The 19,951-nt window shown below is 37.3% G+C and overlaps 1 protein-coding gene across 5 annotated transcripts in view; it reads right to left on the reverse strand.

Moving 5' to 3' along the window:
* Nucleotides 1–18,576, reverse strand: part of efr3bb (EFR3 homolog Bb (S. cerevisiae)) — a 31,665-nt gene extending 13,089 nt beyond the window's left edge. Inside the window, exons 1-5 of one of the 5 annotated variants that reach the window (XM_086167556.1) lie at nucleotides 18,415–18,550; nucleotides 17,869–18,007; nucleotides 5,583–5,659; nucleotides 4,288–4,415; nucleotides 3,597–3,747 (exon numbers count right to left, since the gene is read on the reverse strand). In XM_086167556.1, coding sequence (XP_086023682.1) covers nucleotides 3,597–3,747; nucleotides 4,288–4,415; nucleotides 5,583–5,659; nucleotides 17,869–17,875 — 363 coding nt within the window. In that variant the 5' untranslated portion in view covers nucleotides 17,876–18,007; nucleotides 18,415–18,550. The other 4 variants (XM_086167554.1, XM_086167553.1, XM_086167557.1 and 1 more) reach the window with 4 other exon arrangements.
* Nucleotides 18,577–19,951: the final 1,375 nt, after the last annotated feature.

Consider the following 19,951-nt stretch of genomic DNA (forward strand, 5'->3'; position numbering starts at 1 on the left):
TAGAAAAAAAAACCTTGAGGGCTGATGGTTAATGAAGACTTGATATGTCTGAAACTGAGGCCCATTCACACTCAACATTTGCCATTGCATGTAAAATCAGGTCTGAATAATTGTTTGGCATTGTCCTTTCATATATTAAGTTCTCGTAGGATAATTTTCTGTGTCAGATTGAAAGGGTTGGATATCTCATTATCATTATCAAGAGTTCCTGAATCTGACAAAATAAATATATTTATAGTCAGGAACATTTATGTGGATGACAGTTATTCACACAGTAAGTAATGTCAGCGTAGTGTCAGCTCACGATGAAAATTAAATTATTGAATTTCTCTATTCATAATATTGTGTTAAACTAAATTGGTTCTTTTACTGGACTAGGCAGTATTTCCCTTTAATACAGAGTATATTGGCTACTATATACTCAGGCCTGATAAAAGCAGTATATTTGATCTCAAATCATTTTTAAACTTCCTGTGACTAACTAATTGCAAATCAACAACAATCCCCTCTGGGTGTGATGTGATTTCCTGCATGCTTCAGTGATTTGGGGTTTTAATGGTTGACAGACTATCACTAGCCTCTTTACATCTTGCTAAAACATTGCTGTGTGTTTACTTAGCTTACTGTCACTAATGCGATTTACTCTTTAGGTCTCAGATTTGATAAGCAGCCCTTCTTTGAACGGATAACGACTCATTTGGGAATATTGAAAGTTTCTCTGTTGTACTCCAAAAATCCTGGCATGACTCACCACTGCTGAATCTCCTCAACCAATTAGAATTTTGACCTCAAAGAGTGTTAGAGCTTCCAGGGAAAAAAAAAAAATCACTGCTCTGTCTAATGCACTATTCTCTCCTACACTAAGGACATAAGAGAGCCAATGTATGTCTGTGAATGTTTTGGCATTGTTGAGCATGAAATTTCCTCAACCACATTCTCATCATAGCTTATCCTATCTCAAATGAGTCTGCCTCAGTCTGGCTTTTGTTTTGGGGAATTAAAAACTGATTTTATATAACAATGCTGTCAAGACAACAGATGCTGAACAATCTACTGTTTCCAAGAATATCTTTAAAGTGAAACAAATCTTTATTTTCAATGTTGGAATGATTGTCACATAAGCATGTCAGTATTGACCATAGTGGTTAGTAGTCAATATTTTACATTAAATGCAACCCTGAAAATCTGACAGATTTCTTTGTTTTGATGCAATGGTTACCTTGGATGAAGCTCTGTGACTTTGTTATGACATTTCAAGATAAACAAATTTAATAGTGTGCCAATTAAAACTTGGTTTTGGCACTCTGTGAAACTCTTGCTACTTGTCTTTTCCCCGTGCTCACTTTATATCCCTGCAGACCTAATACATCTACTTCAGGTGACCGGAATAAATTAATTGCTAGTTTGTTGACGTTTAACACTTGGAAAGCCATGAATGTTTAGACAGTCAGTCAGTTGCTTATTAGCTTACACATTACTTTTTGGCTTAAGTTTTGGCTGTTGTTCCCTTTTGGGTACCTAAGACTTTCTCATCCTCTGTTAATATCCCTGTAGAAAAGCTTTTGAGTAGTTGAAAGAGTTGGTTAATGAAGATTTACATGTTCAAGTATGATTTAGAGGTGTGATACTTAATTGAGAAAAAAGAAGACTGTGATCAAGAAAATTATGAATATTCATTTTGTGTGTCTTCATTTGTGTTTGTGTCTTCATTTCGTGTGTCTGAAAACAGGAAGAGGAAAGATCCACGACTAGAAATTGCTCTTTGATATCTACTAAATTTTGTGCTAGTGTTTCAAAGCATTTTCATCTGTTACCGAGATAATCTAAGGTCTCCAAAATATTGAAAATGCAAACGTGCACTTTTGCATTTTTGTAGATGTAAGTTTTGAGTGCTTCAGACTGATTGCGTCTGAGTTTGTAACTTTTTCTGCTGAATCAAGCCTCCAGTTCAATGGATTCATGGCATTATCTAATCAGAAGTTGAAAGGCTGCTTTAATAATGAAATGTTGGCACACAGTACAAGATATCAAACTTTACAACAACGTTTTTTAGTGTTTTTGAAAGAAGAAAGCGCGAGTGTTTGCCAGACAGCTTGATGAGTATATTTTGGTATACAACACAGTTCTTAATGCTGTTGACTGGGTCAGCACAGGACACATCTAGAAAATGAGATTAGCTGTAGACCACATTTGCTAAACTCTGCAGTTATCTACACAGATTGTCGAGACACGCTATCATCACACTGATAATCTTCCTGCCCTCAAGCTGTCAGTCTCTCATGCACACACCCAGGACTGGGGTATTTAGGATTTACTGATGTGCTTAGTAATGTGTGCATATTTTAGTACTACTCAATTGTCAAGTGTATCAATTATAATTTTAAGTTGAGCAGCTACATACATTGTCAATTCAGTGTATACAGCTGCAATATATAATTTGTTATCTCTTGGCAGGACATTATTTTAGCAACTAATCATTTGTACATTAATATTAACCAATTTCTTCTTCTGGTTGCAGCACTTTAGTCCACCCACACGCTTGGCCAAACAAACAACATTTTTCTCCAGAAACAGAATACTATGTGAATTACTGGCAGCATCTATTTTCATTTTTCCTTTCTAATGTGCACCGTGTAATCTTAAGAAGGCTGGAGTCAGAGAGAACAGAAAGGAGAGGATTAGAATTTATCACTGTAGGTCTGAAGCCTAGAAGGGTTTCCCACACTGTTTTTACTGACTTGAACCCTGAACTGCAGAGCATTAGTAACTGCTCCTTATCCCATCATTTTTCTAAGCTCACCAAAACTTCTCTTGACAGGCCTGTGACAGTAAGGTTATAAGGACTATTGCTTTTCCTCGGTGTCAACTCTAGAATCTTCAAAACCACTAATAATTATCCCAGCTCTCCTTCAGCCGAACTGCACTCAATACTTTCAATCAGATAGAGAGGCTCTTTCAGTTAATGTAAAGTCAATACATACCTGAAAGTACAAGCTGGTGCTGTAATTTGGTGCATTAGCTAAAAAGCTTCACAGGAACAGTTCTGGATTCTCTGAATTTAATTGCCTCAATGGTGCTTCGTTAAATTAAGAACCTTTATAAACACAAATCTTGCTCACTACAAGTGAATAGATTCATCAGAGAGTTCTTCAGTTATTTATATAAAACCTTTCTGTTTTAGGCCTCACATTTAGGGTCATTGTACTAAACCTATCGTGATCTGTTACTGCTATTTACCTTATGCACCCCAATTACCAACTCCTTAACTGGATATACCGGTATACATAATTACAGTTTATTTCTGTGATTCTTGCTTCAGGCACTGAGGTATTTTTTTCTTTTTCATGACAGAAAAATTAAAACAAATTACACTGAATTCTACAACAATGGCATAAATGAAAACCTGTGTGGGAAAAGTGTAAATCTATTTCTAAAAATTGTAAATTGCCCATATAGCAAAAATCCATAACACAATTATTCTCAAAGACTTAGCAAAAGTTCATTTTGTTTACATGTGGTTCAGCTATTTTTGGTGCTGCAAATTAATAAAATGGGATTGGCCTTTATTTAAATATGGCATAATCCTGAAGACTCACCGAGTTAGTTCCCAAGATCTGCAAACTGGGTTTGTCTGATTCCAGCAATTTACGAACCATCTTGAGGAAACTCTCAACAAACAGGTTGATACTCTGGCAGTGACAAGCCATCAAAAGCTGGTCCAGCGCTTCCATAGCTATGCACACATACCTTTATAGGATACAAGACACACATGGAAGAAATGTATTAATCCTGTAAAGTGATCTGCACAAAGATGAAATAAATTCAGAAATTTAAAGTCATGGCCTGCATCCAGCTACAGAAACCAAAACATAATCTCTTCCAGACAATTTTTGGAGACACATATTGAACACATTTTCCTTGGACCAAAAGTAAATATAATATAAACAGGGTGCTTGAATTGGCAAGAATAATGACAGCTTTTCCAAGTCACACTCCATAAAACGTAACAATTTTTGAGCTTGATATAAGAGTTGCTAAAGACTCAGAACTGATCCTCCAATAATAAGATACATGACATTAAGTGTACAATAAATAGTAACAATGAAAAACCTTAAACACATGACCTGAAACTAGGACTCCTTCCCTAGCCCTTGAAGTACTTTACCTTTTGCATCTGTTGAAACTTAGTTGAAATACATTTACAAGTGGCAAAAAAATACACAAGTGTAATGCGTACTCGTGAGGGCAGACATGCCCTTTGTGTGACAAGTGACTGGTCACACCTACCCATATCTGTGTCGAGCCACATCTCTTGACAACCTCTCAGAAAGGTAAGCTCCTATACGGTCCAGTTTCTCTGGCGCTGACAGGGCGTAGAATGTAAGCTTCTCCATGTTGGCCTTCACTAATCCATCCTGGGAAGATTATGGAGTGAAGAGCAGGAAGACGAGGAAAAAAAAATAAGGTATGGAAATATGATGGTCTTTTAGGGTCTCATTTAAAATGGGTATTTTATCTGAACTCATCTGTCCAATTCATGTCAGGGAAATATTATCTGGTTATGAATTACAAATGTGTTGGATGACTGTTTTAAGCGAGAAGCCTTGAAAACCTTGAGACTGAGGTAATCTGGACAATGCAATAGTGTGTCTATTAGAGTGTACTTGTATAAAAGTGGAAAGTATCAAAAGATTCCTAGATCTGACCAGCTACTTGACTTCCTCAATCTGGTCAGAAGAAGGAGAGTGCTAAAGAGATGAGATTTAAAAAAAGAAAATCACACATAAGGCTGCACCCTATATGTTCAGTGTCTGGCATTTTGGCAAAGGTCAAATATAATCAATGGGATTTTAACAGCTGACATTACTTTTGAAGTTGTCTATATGTTTTAAAATAAAACAAACAGCTTAAAACAAAAACGGTGACTGTTGTGAAAGGACTTTGTTGTTTTTGAAGCATAATTAATTTGAGAGTGTAAAAAAGATACATTCACGCCATCACACAAAATGAGGTGGTGGAAACAAATGTTCCTTGATTTGCAGATTTGGATAAAGATAGTGGGGTACTGCAGTTCTGCAAAGAAAACCATTAAGTTTCTTCCACAACAAATCAAGATAAATTGTCTTTGAGTCATATATTAATTGCCCAATTAAAATACATTTTTTTGAATTGAATTTGCAGCAGATGAGGAATGTGTTAAAAAACGATGTGTTGGCTGCTAAGCTCTTACTAACTTATTGGGTTTGATATTCAAGCAGTATTATTTCTGTCACTCCTATTTCACTTTCCCAAATCTAATTCAACACTCTTTACACTGTACAATTCTAAAAAACAATTCTAAATCTAGCACATAAATTTTGGAAACAGCAATTTATATATATTTTTGTCCTTGCTTAATGATTATATTTTCTCTGTCATGCTATGGTCTCAAATTAATGCCCTTGTCAAAAAAGATTCAGACGGACGTTGTTTTGTTCAAGAAAACTTTGGTGTTCAGTCTTATGGAGGCGACAGGCAACCGAGTCTCAATTTCCACTTTTCTGTTTGACTTAGACAATTGTACAATCTTCTGTGCATCTTACCTCTGGGTCTTCAGGGAAGATGTTGTCTACCAGTCTCTTGTACCGAGGCCTGAGTGCCCCACAACAACCACAAACCCCTGAAAAAAAAAAAAAAAAACCACAAGAAGCTCAGGTAACATTTCATTCTGGAAAAAAAAACATGAGATTTAGACATAGACTTTAATTGTCTATGTTTTTGAATAGATGTTAGGCAATGAGGATGAATATCCCAAGATTCTGGGGTTATTACGTCAAGGAATGACATTTAAACATTTAATCTTGGTTTTTATATTTATTTGATCAACATGCACAGCACATGGAGATCTTTGTCGGTACACATTAATTAAATCATGAGTCACTTGCATAATCAATGGCCCCTCATTTAATATTCTATTTTACTAGATTATGGAGGGGTATGTTATTTTGCTAGAAAGTGTACATATGTGAATAAATAAAAAATAAAATAATTTCATAGCCAAGATGTTCTTAGTGTTTGTGTTATGACTACTGGAGCAGTAAACATTCAGTAGCTTTATCTAAAGACATTCCATTCTCAACAAATTGAACTGCCAAAGGCTTTTGATGGGCAAAGTCAAATCCAAAATCAAAAATGTGACTAATGCAGAGAGTTGACAATTTGGATAAGAAAGTCTTGGGTATCAAAAACGGAACATCAGCCGATTCTTTGGCCAAAAATTAATGCCCAGGCTATTAAGCAACTGACTGACTGTCTCAACATTTTGTCATGGCATTCCAAGTGTTAAAACTGGCTAATAATTTATTAGGGTCACCAAAAGTAGATAAATTAAGTCTACAGGGATATATTTCATTAATAAAGCAGCCTTTCAACTTCTGATTAGATAATGCCTTGAATCCATTGAACTGGAGGTTTGATTCAGCAGAAAAAGTTAAAAAATCTTTGATAGTTGAAAATATTTAACTTTGAGAGCATTTGATGTCAATCATATAATTATATCTTAATAGCAAAGTGAAAAGGGTGCTTTAATTCTTACACATACGACACTACATTTGTGGTATGGAAGAAAGCACCTCGGAAAGCAAACTGTCCTAGTGACCCTATAACTCAGTGGTCCCAAAACATTTTTGTACCAGGGACATGTTTTATGCATGAAAATGTTTCCGCAAACCCTTTATGTACCACGGACCAGTTTTATGCAGCGAACCGGTTAGAGGCTTGGGGGTTCAAATAATAAAAAAAATTTGGCAGTTCACAGTATTTATTCTGAATAAAACAATACACTTTATATAAAGCAATTATAATATTAAGTTCAGCAGTAAGGTGAGGGTGTCCAGAAGGTCAGAAGAAAAAACTGTCATTTGTACCAAGAAAGATTTTCTCTGCAGACCAGATCAAAATGATCATCAGACCGGTACCACAGTCGCCGAAAAGTTGGACGTGTTGGTTATTTTTTAATGTTCCTTTAAATAAACTCCTGGCTTTTTTTTGCACCAAATCCTGTCATTTCATGATACTATCCTCTCCTCTCAAATTTGACTTAAATTTGACTGTTCTGTATATTTCATGTGCATCTTGTATTTGCAAGTGTTATTTGCAGTGCTCATGTCCTCTATTGTAAGTCGCTTTGGATAAAAGCGTCTGCAAAATGTAATGTAATGTAATGCAATGTAACATGACATGATATTTAGTTTCTTACTTGAACATGTAAATCTTCATTAACCAACACTTTCAACTACTCAAAAGCTTTTCTACAGGGATATTAACAGAGGAGGAGAAAGTCTTAGGTATCCAAAAGGAAACAGCCAAAACTTAAGCCAAAAAGTCACGCATAAGCTAATAACCAAATGACTGATCGTCTAAACATTTTGTCATGGCTTTCCAAGTGTTAAACTTCAATAAACCAGCAGTAGATGTATTAGGTCTGCAGGGATATAAAGTGAGCACGGGGAAAAGACAAGTAGCAAGAGTTTAACAGTGTGTCAAAAGAATGATTGTTTTAATTGGCACACTGTTAAAATTTGTTTATCTTGAAGTGTCAAAATAAAGTCACATAGCTTCATCCAAGGTTGCCATTGCATAAACCAAAGAAATCTGTCAGATTTTCAGGGTTGCATTCACTGTAAAATATTGACAACTAACCACCATGGCCAATACTGACATGTTTATGAGACAATTATTCCAACATTGAAAATAAAGATTTGTTTCACTTTAAAGATATTCTTGGAAACAGTAGACTGTTCAGCATCTGCTGTCTGACAGCATTGTTATATAAAATCAATTTTTAATTCCCCAAAACAAAAGCCAGACTGAGGCAAACCAATTTGAAAGATAAGGTATGATGAGAATGTGGTTGAGGAAATTTCATGCTCAACAATGCCAAAGCATTCACAGACATACATTGGCTCTCTTATGTCTTTAGTGTAGAAGAGAATAGTGCATTAGACAGAGCAGGGATTTTTTTTTTCCTGGAAGTTCTAACACTCTTTGAGGACCAAATTCTAATTGGTTGAGGAGATTCAGCAGTGGTGAGTCATACCAGGATCTTTGGAGTACAACATAGAAACTTCCAACATTCCCAAATGAGTTGTTAACCCTTCAAAAAAGGGCTGCTTATCAAATCTGAGACCTAAAGAGTAAATCACATTAGTGACAGTAAGCTAAGTAAACACACAGCAATGCTTTAGCCAGATATAAAAAGGCTGGTGATAGTCTGTCAACCATTACAATCCTCAATCACTGAAGCATGCAGGAAATCGCATCAAACGCAGAGAGGGGATTGTTGTTGTTGACCTGACTGCAAAGAGTTAGGCATAGGAAGTTTAAAAATGACTTGAGATCAAATAGTTAGACTGCAATTATCAAGCCTGAAATCACATAGCAGGCAATGTACTCTGTACTAAAGGGAAATTGCTGCCGAGTCCAGTAACTCAACCAATTAAATTAAACAATTTATTATGAGTAAAGAAATTCAATTATTTCATTTTCTTAGTAAGCTGACACTACACTGACATTACTTACTATGTGAATAACTTTATACACATGAACATTAGGTTCCTGACCCTATATATATTTATTTTGTCAGATTCAGGAAATCTTGATAACATTAATGAGATACCTCACCCCTTCAATCTGACACAGATAATTATCCAATGAGAACTTCATATATGAAAGGGCAATGCCAAATAACTATACAGACCTGATTTTATATGCAATGGCAAATGTTGAGGGTGAACAGGCCTCAGTTTCAGACATATCCAGTCAGTCAGGGTTTCTGAAGGCTACTGGTAGTTTGTAGTAGATAGAGGTAAGCTTAGGAAATAATTGATCCCGTTTTCAGTCAGTAACACAGCTCTACAGACAATGGCACACTTACAAGGCTAAACTCACACCATTTTCTGGCATTTGGGTTTATCAGTGACCTTCAGTTGGGAAGGAGGTGAGCACTGCAGATGGGATGTCCATGGAAAGCATAGATTTCTCTAAGTTAAAGGGCATCCACACTGTCTGAAACACTTAGAGGCTGCTGGGTTTCAAGGCATCTGAACTTTCTAAAGACATTCCACTGAACTATGTAGAGGGACCTTTGCCTTTGCATGGTTTATTTCTGAGAGCCACCGGTCTATTCATAGTCCTGCTCCTCTTTCTTCCATTGCCTCAAACACGAACAAAGCCCCCCTCCACACACACACACACGAACACACGAACACACACACACACACACACACACACATACACACATACACACATACACACATACACACACACACACACACACACACACACACACACACACACAAACCAAACCTTCCTCTGTCTCCTCCTCTCATCCTTGCACCACTGGCCTGAGGACAACGTATAGGAGTCAGTACTGAATTAATAAAATTCCAGGAGGCCCCAAGAGTAGAAGGAAATATGTGGAGGACGAAGAAAGAGGGAAAGAACAGGGACACGGGAAACAGCAGACAGAGATGCGAGCAATGTTGGATGAGGATTGTGACGCATTGAATGAGTCACAGATTAGTGCTACTTATTGCATCCTCTCTGTTCTGTACAAATCTGTCCTGTTCTTTCTATCAGCAGTAGTAAATTAGAAAGAAAATATTGTAAACATTTTTGCATGGCAAAACTTATCATTTGAAAAATCTTTATTGTAAGATTTATGTATACATATAAATTGTAGATTAGCCAATTAATTGTGGTTATCTAGATGAAGTAGATTATTGTGCATACATAAGACCCTCATTTTGCATACTTGTTTTAAATAATTGTGATTAAAAAGAACCCTTTGAAGTGGAGTAGAATAGCTAATGTTATGTGGATTTCTCCTCTACTGGCAATGGCCACTATTTCAGGTATAATAATTTCCTTTCACTAGTTGTACAAAATGTACAAAATAACTGAAGTATATTTCTTGGGATGAGCCGCACATGCAAGTTTTGGGTAACTGCTGTAAAATATACAGTAAGTCAAGTCAAAAACTTGAAGGTCCAAAGGACTTCTAGGTACTCATGGGTGAATTTTTTCTACACTTAAAAACGAGAAGCAAACTGAGGATTCAACAGAATAGTTCTTTGCAGTTCCAAATTATGTCTAGTCAGTTAAAGGCAGGCTGCATTTCATGCAATGGTGAGTTAGGGTGAGATAGCTTTGAAATAAAAGGTGGGTGGACAAGCATTTGGATGACAGTGGTGAAAGAACAAAAAAAAAACATAACAGGGGGTCTCACGACATCCGCCCACTCTGTATGGCAAGCAGACAACACATTTAGGGGCTGGATAGCTTTCTCCTCCACACTTTTTTGCACATTCATACATAAACCCATACAAAAGGTGCTTGCAGAAGCTAAGGCGATTCACTCTAAAAAACAAAAAATAAATAATTGTTGTAAAAGCCAAAAGAATATAGAGGAGAGGTAGACCAAGGTGCAGTTCGGCATGTCATGTTATGGAAACTGACGTGAGTGATTTATCTTCCTTTATCTATCTATCCTTTAACACAAATTGGATGCTGAGCAACACATTCTTGCAAGATGTTTTCTATGTAGTATGTGTCGCTAAAAGTACATACACAGGGGTCTCTCCGCCCCTTAAATTCGCACAGCAAGGAGCCAGCCAATCACATAGCTATTTTTATCTCCATAACAATGAGATAGTACATTAACAGATTACACCCTCCATTTCCCCCAGGATGTCAGCTTAACATTTGCCCATTAGGATGACAGACAGAGAGAAAAAAAGATAGAGGAAGGGGAATATTGAAATGCTAAATTTTTATGGGGAAACACTGTCAACCAAAAAGTGTCTCTGTTCACCTCAGATCACTTCCAGTCACGCTTGACCGCAGCAACTCTGACAACATGAACAAATACAACAGTTTTGTTAAGTACTAGCTAGCATTGCAGGGGCTTCTATAGTCCATTCAATTCATAGAACTAGGCTGACATCCCATTTAGCAATTCATACTGATTTTAAACTGAAATTCCTTTCCTCTTATCTCTAGCATTTATATTTTTTCTACTGATTTTTTTAGTTAATTTTGAGCAAAATATGTAGCTCTGGACTTGGCAATGTTTGCAATCAGTCAACTTCTACAATTACTGCCCCTCTGTTATGAGCTTGTTAGCAACCACATGTAATGGCTAGATCCACTTAGTAAGTTGATACTAACTTTATAGGTACCATTGATCAGTAATTGAGGGTGTTTGGTTTAGTTGAGAAAGACCTTAAGGACATTCTGGATGTGTGGCACTGACTTGTATTACAAGACTGAGGTGATTCATTTTATTTTCCATTACACAGAGTACTATTGCATGTATTGTTCTTTCCTTGGATTTCAGAAAGCTACTTTAATTTGAAGTTATGAAGTCTTTCCCCTCTTACACCTAGCCATCAAAGGGAAATGTACATGAAAGGTGATATTCATGTTATATCCAAAACATGTGTGATTAGAGAGTAATTTTGACACTTTTGTGCCTTGTGCCTAACTTTGCACAAACTAGGTAACTAAACTGAACGATATGGAGATGCAGTAAATGCATAGCTTTTGCATGTTACTTGTTATTCCAAATCCTGCTATATCTATATCTATATATCTAGAAACTGGCTAAAGAAACTAAATCAATTTCAAATGGGCAGCAGAAGGAATATATGCCACACTGTATATTTGTTTAGGTATTAATATAAAAGCTACCCCACAGTCTTTATAATTTATTTGGATTTAAACTATATCTTGGCACATGCAAAGTCATTTTTATATGACTCACTCATGCAAAAAAAATAAAAAAATGATACCAAAGCGTACAGCTCTTTGCATAGAGCAAATATTTACCTATCTTTTACATATGTATATCTCTGCAAAAACAAAATAATATGTGATGGAAACAATGCAAGATGCCCTTTAGAGTTTCATTATATAAGAGGGGGGGGGTTACAGACCAAGACCTATTTTTACATCAACAAACAAAAAGGACAAAAATTCTTAAATAGAAGATGTGCATTATTAAATGTAGGCATACAGCTAAACACAAAATACGGGGAACAAGACGAAATTGTTGGCAAATTATGAATAATTCAACAGCATATCAACATGAAGTTAACCTGTGAAAGATTTTGGAAAGCTATAAAGCAATTAAGGAGGGGGAAAGCATTGTGAAGAGGAAGCTGAAAGCTAAAGGAAAAAAATCTCTAGAAGGCATTCCTCTGCTTATCAGTAAGGTTTTCTGAGAATGAAAACCATTTCATGAATAACAAGCCAAAGAGTCAGCCAATAGATGAGTACTCGGGCACAGTAGAGGAAAGTGTATGAGTGTGTGTGTGTGTGTGTGTGTGTGTGTGTGTGTGTGTGTGTGTGTGTGTGTGTGTGTGTGTGTGTGTGTGTGTGTGTGTGTGTGCAATAAGTATGATTATTATTGCTATTTTCATAAAGGATGAATTAATATGAATTCATTGTTTTTCCCACTGAAAACTTTGTACGGTAGATGTATTCATGTTGATATGACTCAGTGCAATCTAATGTGGGCGGCAGTGAACACAGCTGGTATAATTTGAGCAGCACATGGATGTACAGACCCAGCTGCCAACAAATGCCTGTGACACAAGTCCAATTTGACACACTATGAATCACAGTCAAATAGGCACTGAAACTGAGCTATGAGGGACTAAACCTCAAAGCAATTTCTGCTTTGAGCTTTAGCTCAGGCTTCCAAAATCTTCCAAAATGTAGGTTATTTGTGCACAAGGTGACAAGGAAAAACTTCCCTTTGTCTTTGTTTTAATTCATTAGCTTAATAACAAGAAACTGTTTTACCATCGACTATCTACAAAAACTAAGCGTACCGTTTTAATTAGTGGGAAACAGTAAGATGTCCATCTACATATGCCTGCAACACCAGAGCAACATTAAATGACTAAGTGACCAGCTGATGTTAGTAAATGTTGAAAATTACTTACAAAAATACCACAAACTTTCACCAGCAAAGAGATATTTTTTTTATAAGCAGTTGATGGTCAAAGGACTAAATATATTGACGAATCACAAAAAAACTGAAGAGAATAAAGCTATATCAATTAGCTATATTGTATAGGGAAATCACTGTGGCCACATTAGATAATAATAATAATAATACTTAACACAGAGAAAAAAAGTGGACAAAACATGTAACCAACCAAAAATAAACATCTTCAAAGTTGCATCTCAGTGTTCTCAAAAATGTAATTTGATCAAAAGTATCCACATAGCAGTCCAAGTTCCCACAACGTGCTTTAAGGTGACACTAAACTGCAATGAAACCTTCAGTTTCTTACTTAAGAGCTACAAGAATGCAGGAAAACCGGCTGGACGATAGTTGCTTCACATTAGTCACATGCTTACACAGGCAAGACAATGGCGGGATGGTGGTTATTCTTACCGTACATCGATCGTGATGTTGGAGCTTCTCACTACTGATGCTTATGTTTCCTTAATGCAGCGTCAGTCATTCACACAGACAGACTGCTGTGCCAAGAGGCACTGAAACACACAAACACACACCCCGCTGTCTCTGGGATTAATGCCCGCACATGTGCTCGGAGCTAAAAGGCATATGAATGCGCAGCATGATTGGTGCAGAGCCTGGCTCGATGCAATGATTTACACACACTTTCCCCCTGACACACGCACACACACACACAAGCATGCACGCGCAAAAGGGAGCTGACAAGCAACGTCAGAGAAGCGTGCCGTGATGACCTTGGATTTTCCTATTTGTCTCCTGGAAAACTGTCCCTGCTGACAGAGGTCTTCCACGTTAGAAATGCACATTACACACATCTAACCATTTCACTCAGAGAAGGTTAAAAAAAAAGGAAAAATATGGGACAGAATTGGAGACCTCCCACCCACGAAATCTCCTTTTCTCCTCTCAACCCCTCTAACGCAACTCTTTACTTCCTCTTCACATTTAATCTTCCCATTCTTCCTGCTTTACTTATGTTCAGTTTATCCATCTCTGCTTATGTAACTTACTACTAGATTCCCTTCTTTAACAAGGTTAAAAAGTAAGTCTTTTTTAATTTTCCTCACTGATGTCAGAAATCATTTATTCTGCTAGGGGATTTTTAGATTAGATTCTGTATTAAATGGTAGAAAATGGGTGATGATGTAATCGTGTTTACAATTTTTATAAAAAAATTTAAAAAAAGGAAAAATGTTAAATTTACAATTTTCCTCTCGCTCTTGCAACAAAGAGTTAGCTATTGTACATAAACACAGTTCTATTCAGCAGATGGTTTGTAATTATCAAATGGTTGACTTTCTCAAGGAATTAATCTGCAGCATAAACACAGCTAGTATTGATCCATATGCTTTTACCTTTATTACCACAGAGCACAGCATTCAAGGTATTTTCAACCCTGAATAAATGTATCAATGTAGAAAGCTGCACTAATCCAAATAAGAGTTTGTGTTAATGACAAACTCAAACAATCAATTCACAATTCAGAAGCAAATGCCATAATCTCATGGCAGCGCACGCAAAAAAAATTCACTTGAATTGTTTCTCCTCAACAATAAATGAGGAAAACAATTGGAATAAATGTAAGGAACACATATAATAAAGAAATTATTCTCTAGGAAGTACAGTACTGTAAACAGACATCCAAATAAGCAAGGAAACCACATAAAAGCCAGCATGGGGCAACAAAATGTAACATTAAATAAGTAAGAATATATATATCAATGTAGACCATAAGTCCATTCATCTATATAGCAACCATCAATTAGCTACAGAGGCCACTAAAGGGAGTATAGGTTTACAGGGAAAAAAAAAACATTTATGACAATATCTGAAATAAGAAATAGCAAGATCATTCTTGTCTATGAAACGTGCACACAAGAGCCATGGTAATAGCTCTTTTCAGTCTCGGTGAACAGCAGGACCTGATCATAGACCCAACTTCCAGAAAGAGGCTGCACAAGCTACATGGTCCAAAAATTAACCTCACTACCTAACATTTCACAACTGAAAGTCTAAGGAGGGACGATAGTGATTTGTATAGCCTGAGAGTATCATGCCATTTCAATATACATCATTGTTAGCATTTGTAACATTATTTGACACAGGTGACTTTTGTTGACAAGAGACTGATTGTTTTTTTTTTCTCTTGTAGCTGACGATTGTACTTTTATAAGGGCCTATGAGCATCACTGTTACACATAAGTTTATATACACCCCTGACAAGTGTATTGACAAAAAAGTAATGTGTGACTGTCCATCCACTTTCATTTTGATGTTTCCATTTGGTAAGACATAATAGCAAAATATGTGCTCTAACTTTGGATGGTCTAACCGAATTCAATGTTTTTTTTGCATGGTAGTATTTCTGCTTAATCTGTTATTTAGGACAACATGTTATAACCCCTTACTTGAACATTTAAGTCTTCCTTGGACTCTGCTGGATGGCCGAGTTAATGCTGGCATTTTCTGGTTATCCTTTCATCCATGAATTTATCCACCATGGAAACAGGTTATACAGACACATGATCAGCAATGATCCCTAAGATGAATGACAGTTTTGGTCTTTAACTCCACAGCAAAACAGTTGGTGTAGCCATCACAGGCTAATAAGACCTGGAAGCTATGAGCATGCACTCCATTTACAAAGTGTGATGTGAATTGACAGTTACTGATAAGATGCTTCAGAGGCTACTGTCGAGAAAAAAGAGGTTCATAAAATCACCTCACTTTCTCTTCACAGAACAATAACAACAGTGAAGCCCTGTCATCAAGACACAGGTCTGTCAAGTGTCACCAGCATAGGATTTGATATCTACCAACTTCTGTATAATGACCATTTCTTTATTCTATTCCATCTCGGTGGTAGAAAGTCCAGTTAGTGGTTGAGAGCAGATTTCCAGATGGTTTTCCATCTCTTCTCTGACACAGAGACATCAACTCTTATCCTTTGTTAAACGCTGCAGATTTCAGCGTTTACCTTCTGCTGGCCACTTGATCAAGGACTTTAAGTAATTCTCTGGGACAGGTTGTTCTGTATATTTTGGTTTTGTCCTGCTGCTGAATTTAAGCCAACAGATTGAATATGCTTCTCAGCAAGTATCAGTCTATGCGAAATATTTGTCTTTTTGCCCCTCCTTCCGTCAACCCTTCCTGATATATTCCTACCGCTTTTGATTAGACGTTGCTCTTGTCCACTTATGTGTACACGTGTGGCACATGTGTCCAACAACAGGGGCTTAAGACTGATCTTCAATGATCATTACACTCCTAAGATCCCATTTTTAAGCACTTGCAATACATAATAGTATGTTGAACTTAAGCATCTTCATGGTGGATCATGATGCCATAGAGTGGGTTGTCCATAGAAGCCCTAATCAGGTACACTCCCTCTTGCTGGCTGTAACATGGCTTTAACAGCAATCACTTTAATCAATTAACAAAACACATTCTGTTCATTTTATTAAGACTATATAATTATGGATGAAGAAGAAATTCCTCCATTAAATTGCATCATGTTTTGAAATCATTTTAATTTTTTTTCCTTCTGCAAGGTTGTAGGTGTCAATCTACCTTTTATGGTCTTTCAATGTGGTTCAATTAACATTCTCAAGAAATTCACATACTTAAAAGTGATGAATCAGTCACACATGACAGTGTGCAAAACAAACACAGTCAAACGCAAAATGGCAAGTGTCTTAATAGACCTGACATGTTTTTATGAAAAAAAAAAAGTCATAGATTTAAACATGAGAACCCATGAATGCTTTTCTCATTCAGAAACAAACAAGGAACCACACACAGAACAGTGGAGGCCCTGTTTTCACTTACCCTTGCCAATGCGATGGTCCAGAAGAGTGCGACAGTCCAGTGCCAGCCTCTGAGAGGCTGGAACATCAGGCACCGGCAAAGGCATGGCAGCCAGACACAGCCCAAACACACACACACACACTCACTCACACAGACACTCTGAACACTCACTGGCGGGGAGTAGAAGTGAGCCTCTCACTCAAGCAGGACACTAAAAGCTAAGTTTCCCCAACTGTCTCATAAAGTCACGAAATTATGAAAATTTAAAAAAACTGTTCAAATGTGAGTTTAAGACAATATCTTAGATTTCACAATTGAAATGACAAGCGAAAATTGTACTCACAAGCTTCCACTGCTGCAAAAAAATGCTAACAACTAATATACACAGACCAAATTTAAATTAAGCTGAATCAGAAAACAAGTCTAGGCTCTGTCTTCAGTTTTGACATAGCAGGAAATTAAAAAATTCATAAAGCAGCACTGCAGAAAAGCAAATGGACGGTCCCTGTCTTGACGCGTCTTAATTATTTAATGTACGCGGGCAAGTTGACCGTATTAACGAAGAGATTAGCGATTAGGCCCTCACCAGCAGCTCTGCTCTCTGTGTGCGTCGGTCTCATTGATTAACAACTCACTAACACAATGGATCCCTCTATCCCAAAGTCTTTCTCTGGGTCAGAGAAAGAGAGAGAGATGGGGGGAGCATGGGAAACCTATTCAAATAGACTTTACATGAAGGCGACTTGACCATCAACGCATGCCAGCAGGGGAATGTCAGTTAATTCCTGCATAAGTTTGCATGCATTCTGCTGTGTTAACAGATGCCACAAATACAACTAAACAGAGTATCTAGATGCCTTTTGATGGGAAAGTTCTGCTAAGTCTCAATGTCTATCATTTTGAATATGGGTGTGGCAGTCTCTCCTATGCAGCGGATAGTAGTGTGGTGGTCTTTTTAAGGAAAAATAATTCTCACTGCAACCAGTAAGTGTGCAGGTACTAAGAGGTTTGACAGCAGTATTCCCCACCTGTCATGTTGTATGTTAGTCACAAGGCGGCGTTGGAATTCCAGGCTCACAGAGGCAGGGAGAGGAGTGACACTTCGGCTACGCACCGAGCCTCCACCGTCGCCTCAATAATCAGGAAAACCGCTGGATTAGTTTGGGCCTGTGGAAGTTAGTCGGCTGAAATTAGCTGATATGGTTAAAATGATTGCTATCAATGCTACACACAAGTAACATTGAAATACACAATGAGGTGCTATCTGACTGGTAACAAGAATCAAAGAGGGGTTCTAGTAATTCAATTCATTTCAGCAGGAAAGCTAGCGGTGTTAGCTTCTGTTACCGGTTCTATTCACGCGTTATCTCTTTCCACATGTACTTTTCTAGAGACTGGTTAAGAGAATGGTTCTGTCAGACGGCAGCATTTATCATGTTATACGAGTATGAGTGCTAGGAATTATTGTTACGTTACAGTAAGCTATAAGCTAACACATGGCAGCGTTTTAGTAGCCCCTAACGTTACCTTTGCTAATCTGAATACTCATGACATTGTCAACACTTCCTACTCACCATGAAACAAACAAATAATTACAATCCTGAGAATGTGCCGCATAGCACCATTTATTGGCAACTGCTTAGCCTTAAGTTAGCTTGTGTCGAGAACACCATTTATTAATAAAGTTAAACAGGCGCTACTAGTCTTGCTTGATCCCAGCTGTTCCCTGCTAACTGGTCTGGAATCACTAACGATTCAACCCAGTGAGTCAACCGTGTGTGTATGTGCGTGTATGTGTGTGTATGTGTGTGTAATAATTCAACCATTTTCTTTGTGAAATGTTTTGGCATTATATCACTTTGTTTTCTTGTAATCACAAGATGTAAAAATAGAAACATGAAATTAGATTTACAAAAAAATTAGTTGAGGTTTTATGACTAATGTAAAACCAAAATGTGTCACCTAAATTGAGTTATTCAAAGGCAAAAATTGTTGATAAATATTTGTATCCAGCAACAAAAATGCTGGCTAGTCTGTCTAAAATCTACCATCATTGAGTATGGAGGAATCATAATTCTGTCCTTCAAAGTCATCATTCAATTGCAAGTTTAAAACACACACGCAGACAGCTGCCCAGACATTGATTTTAAGAAACAAACACTAAAACACCACTGCCAAGGCCCTCAGCTGATCTTGACTGTCTATCAAGGATGGAGATTTTTGCATTTTTATTTTCTGTAGCTAATAATGTCACCGTCTTTTGAAATGGAAACGTGCAAATTTGAAGATTTTCTACGGCAACAAGTGCTGTGCACGTGTCACATTGGGTGCCTCTCTTGGAGAAGTTTAAACATGGTGATTTTTATTGGACCACTTAGCATGCCAAGGCAATTACATCCCAGGGTCTCTTAAACCCACCAAGCCATTGCATCCTTCAGTCCATCATGTCAGTATATTCTCTGATATGTTGTCCTTTTCAAATGCCCATAACTTGTCAATCCACATGCAACATTTGAGAAGCAATCCCAGGAATTGGGATGGGTAAAGGGGCGTGTATTCTAAGAAGATTTTGTTCATGTGTGAAAATGTTTACGCATCAGATCCACATCATTATTTCAGTTACCTTATCTGACTCATCCACATTTTTCCTTTCAAGAGCTTGGCACAACTGCCAGTGTCACATAAGCATGCACTCCCTGTCTAACTCTAATCTGATGCCAACTATGCATTCCAAATTGAACTCTTGTCCCACACAACCAGCTTACAACAGGCATTTCAGAGCAGCATGCACAAATAGAGCTCTGTCCGGCATGACTGAAGTGCTTTGTGACCACGTAAGCTCCAGGGTCAGTTGTGTTCACGGTTTGGCTAGAGTACATAGAGAATCAGCTGATTAGTACACAGCCAAAGTAGTTAGCTGTAATGCTAATTAGATTTTCCCTCTTAGTCCAACTCCTCCCACAGGTTCCCAGGCTCTTCAAATGAAGTTCGAGTTGAACAGCAGTCTGTTTCTGTTCAGGCAGTCACATTTTCATGTAAGAGTTTTTAATGGACACTAAAATCGTCTGCAGTGTTTTTTTTTATCTCCAATATTGCAGCAATTGTAAGGCA

This window comes from Fistularia commersonii, chromosome 20, assembly GCF_037954325.1.
Source record: "Fistularia commersonii isolate RoL2024-O1a breed Wild chromosome 20, RoL_Fcom_v1.0, whole genome shotgun sequence".
NCBI lineage: Eukaryota > Metazoa > Chordata > Actinopteri > Syngnathiformes > Fistulariidae > Fistularia > Fistularia commersonii.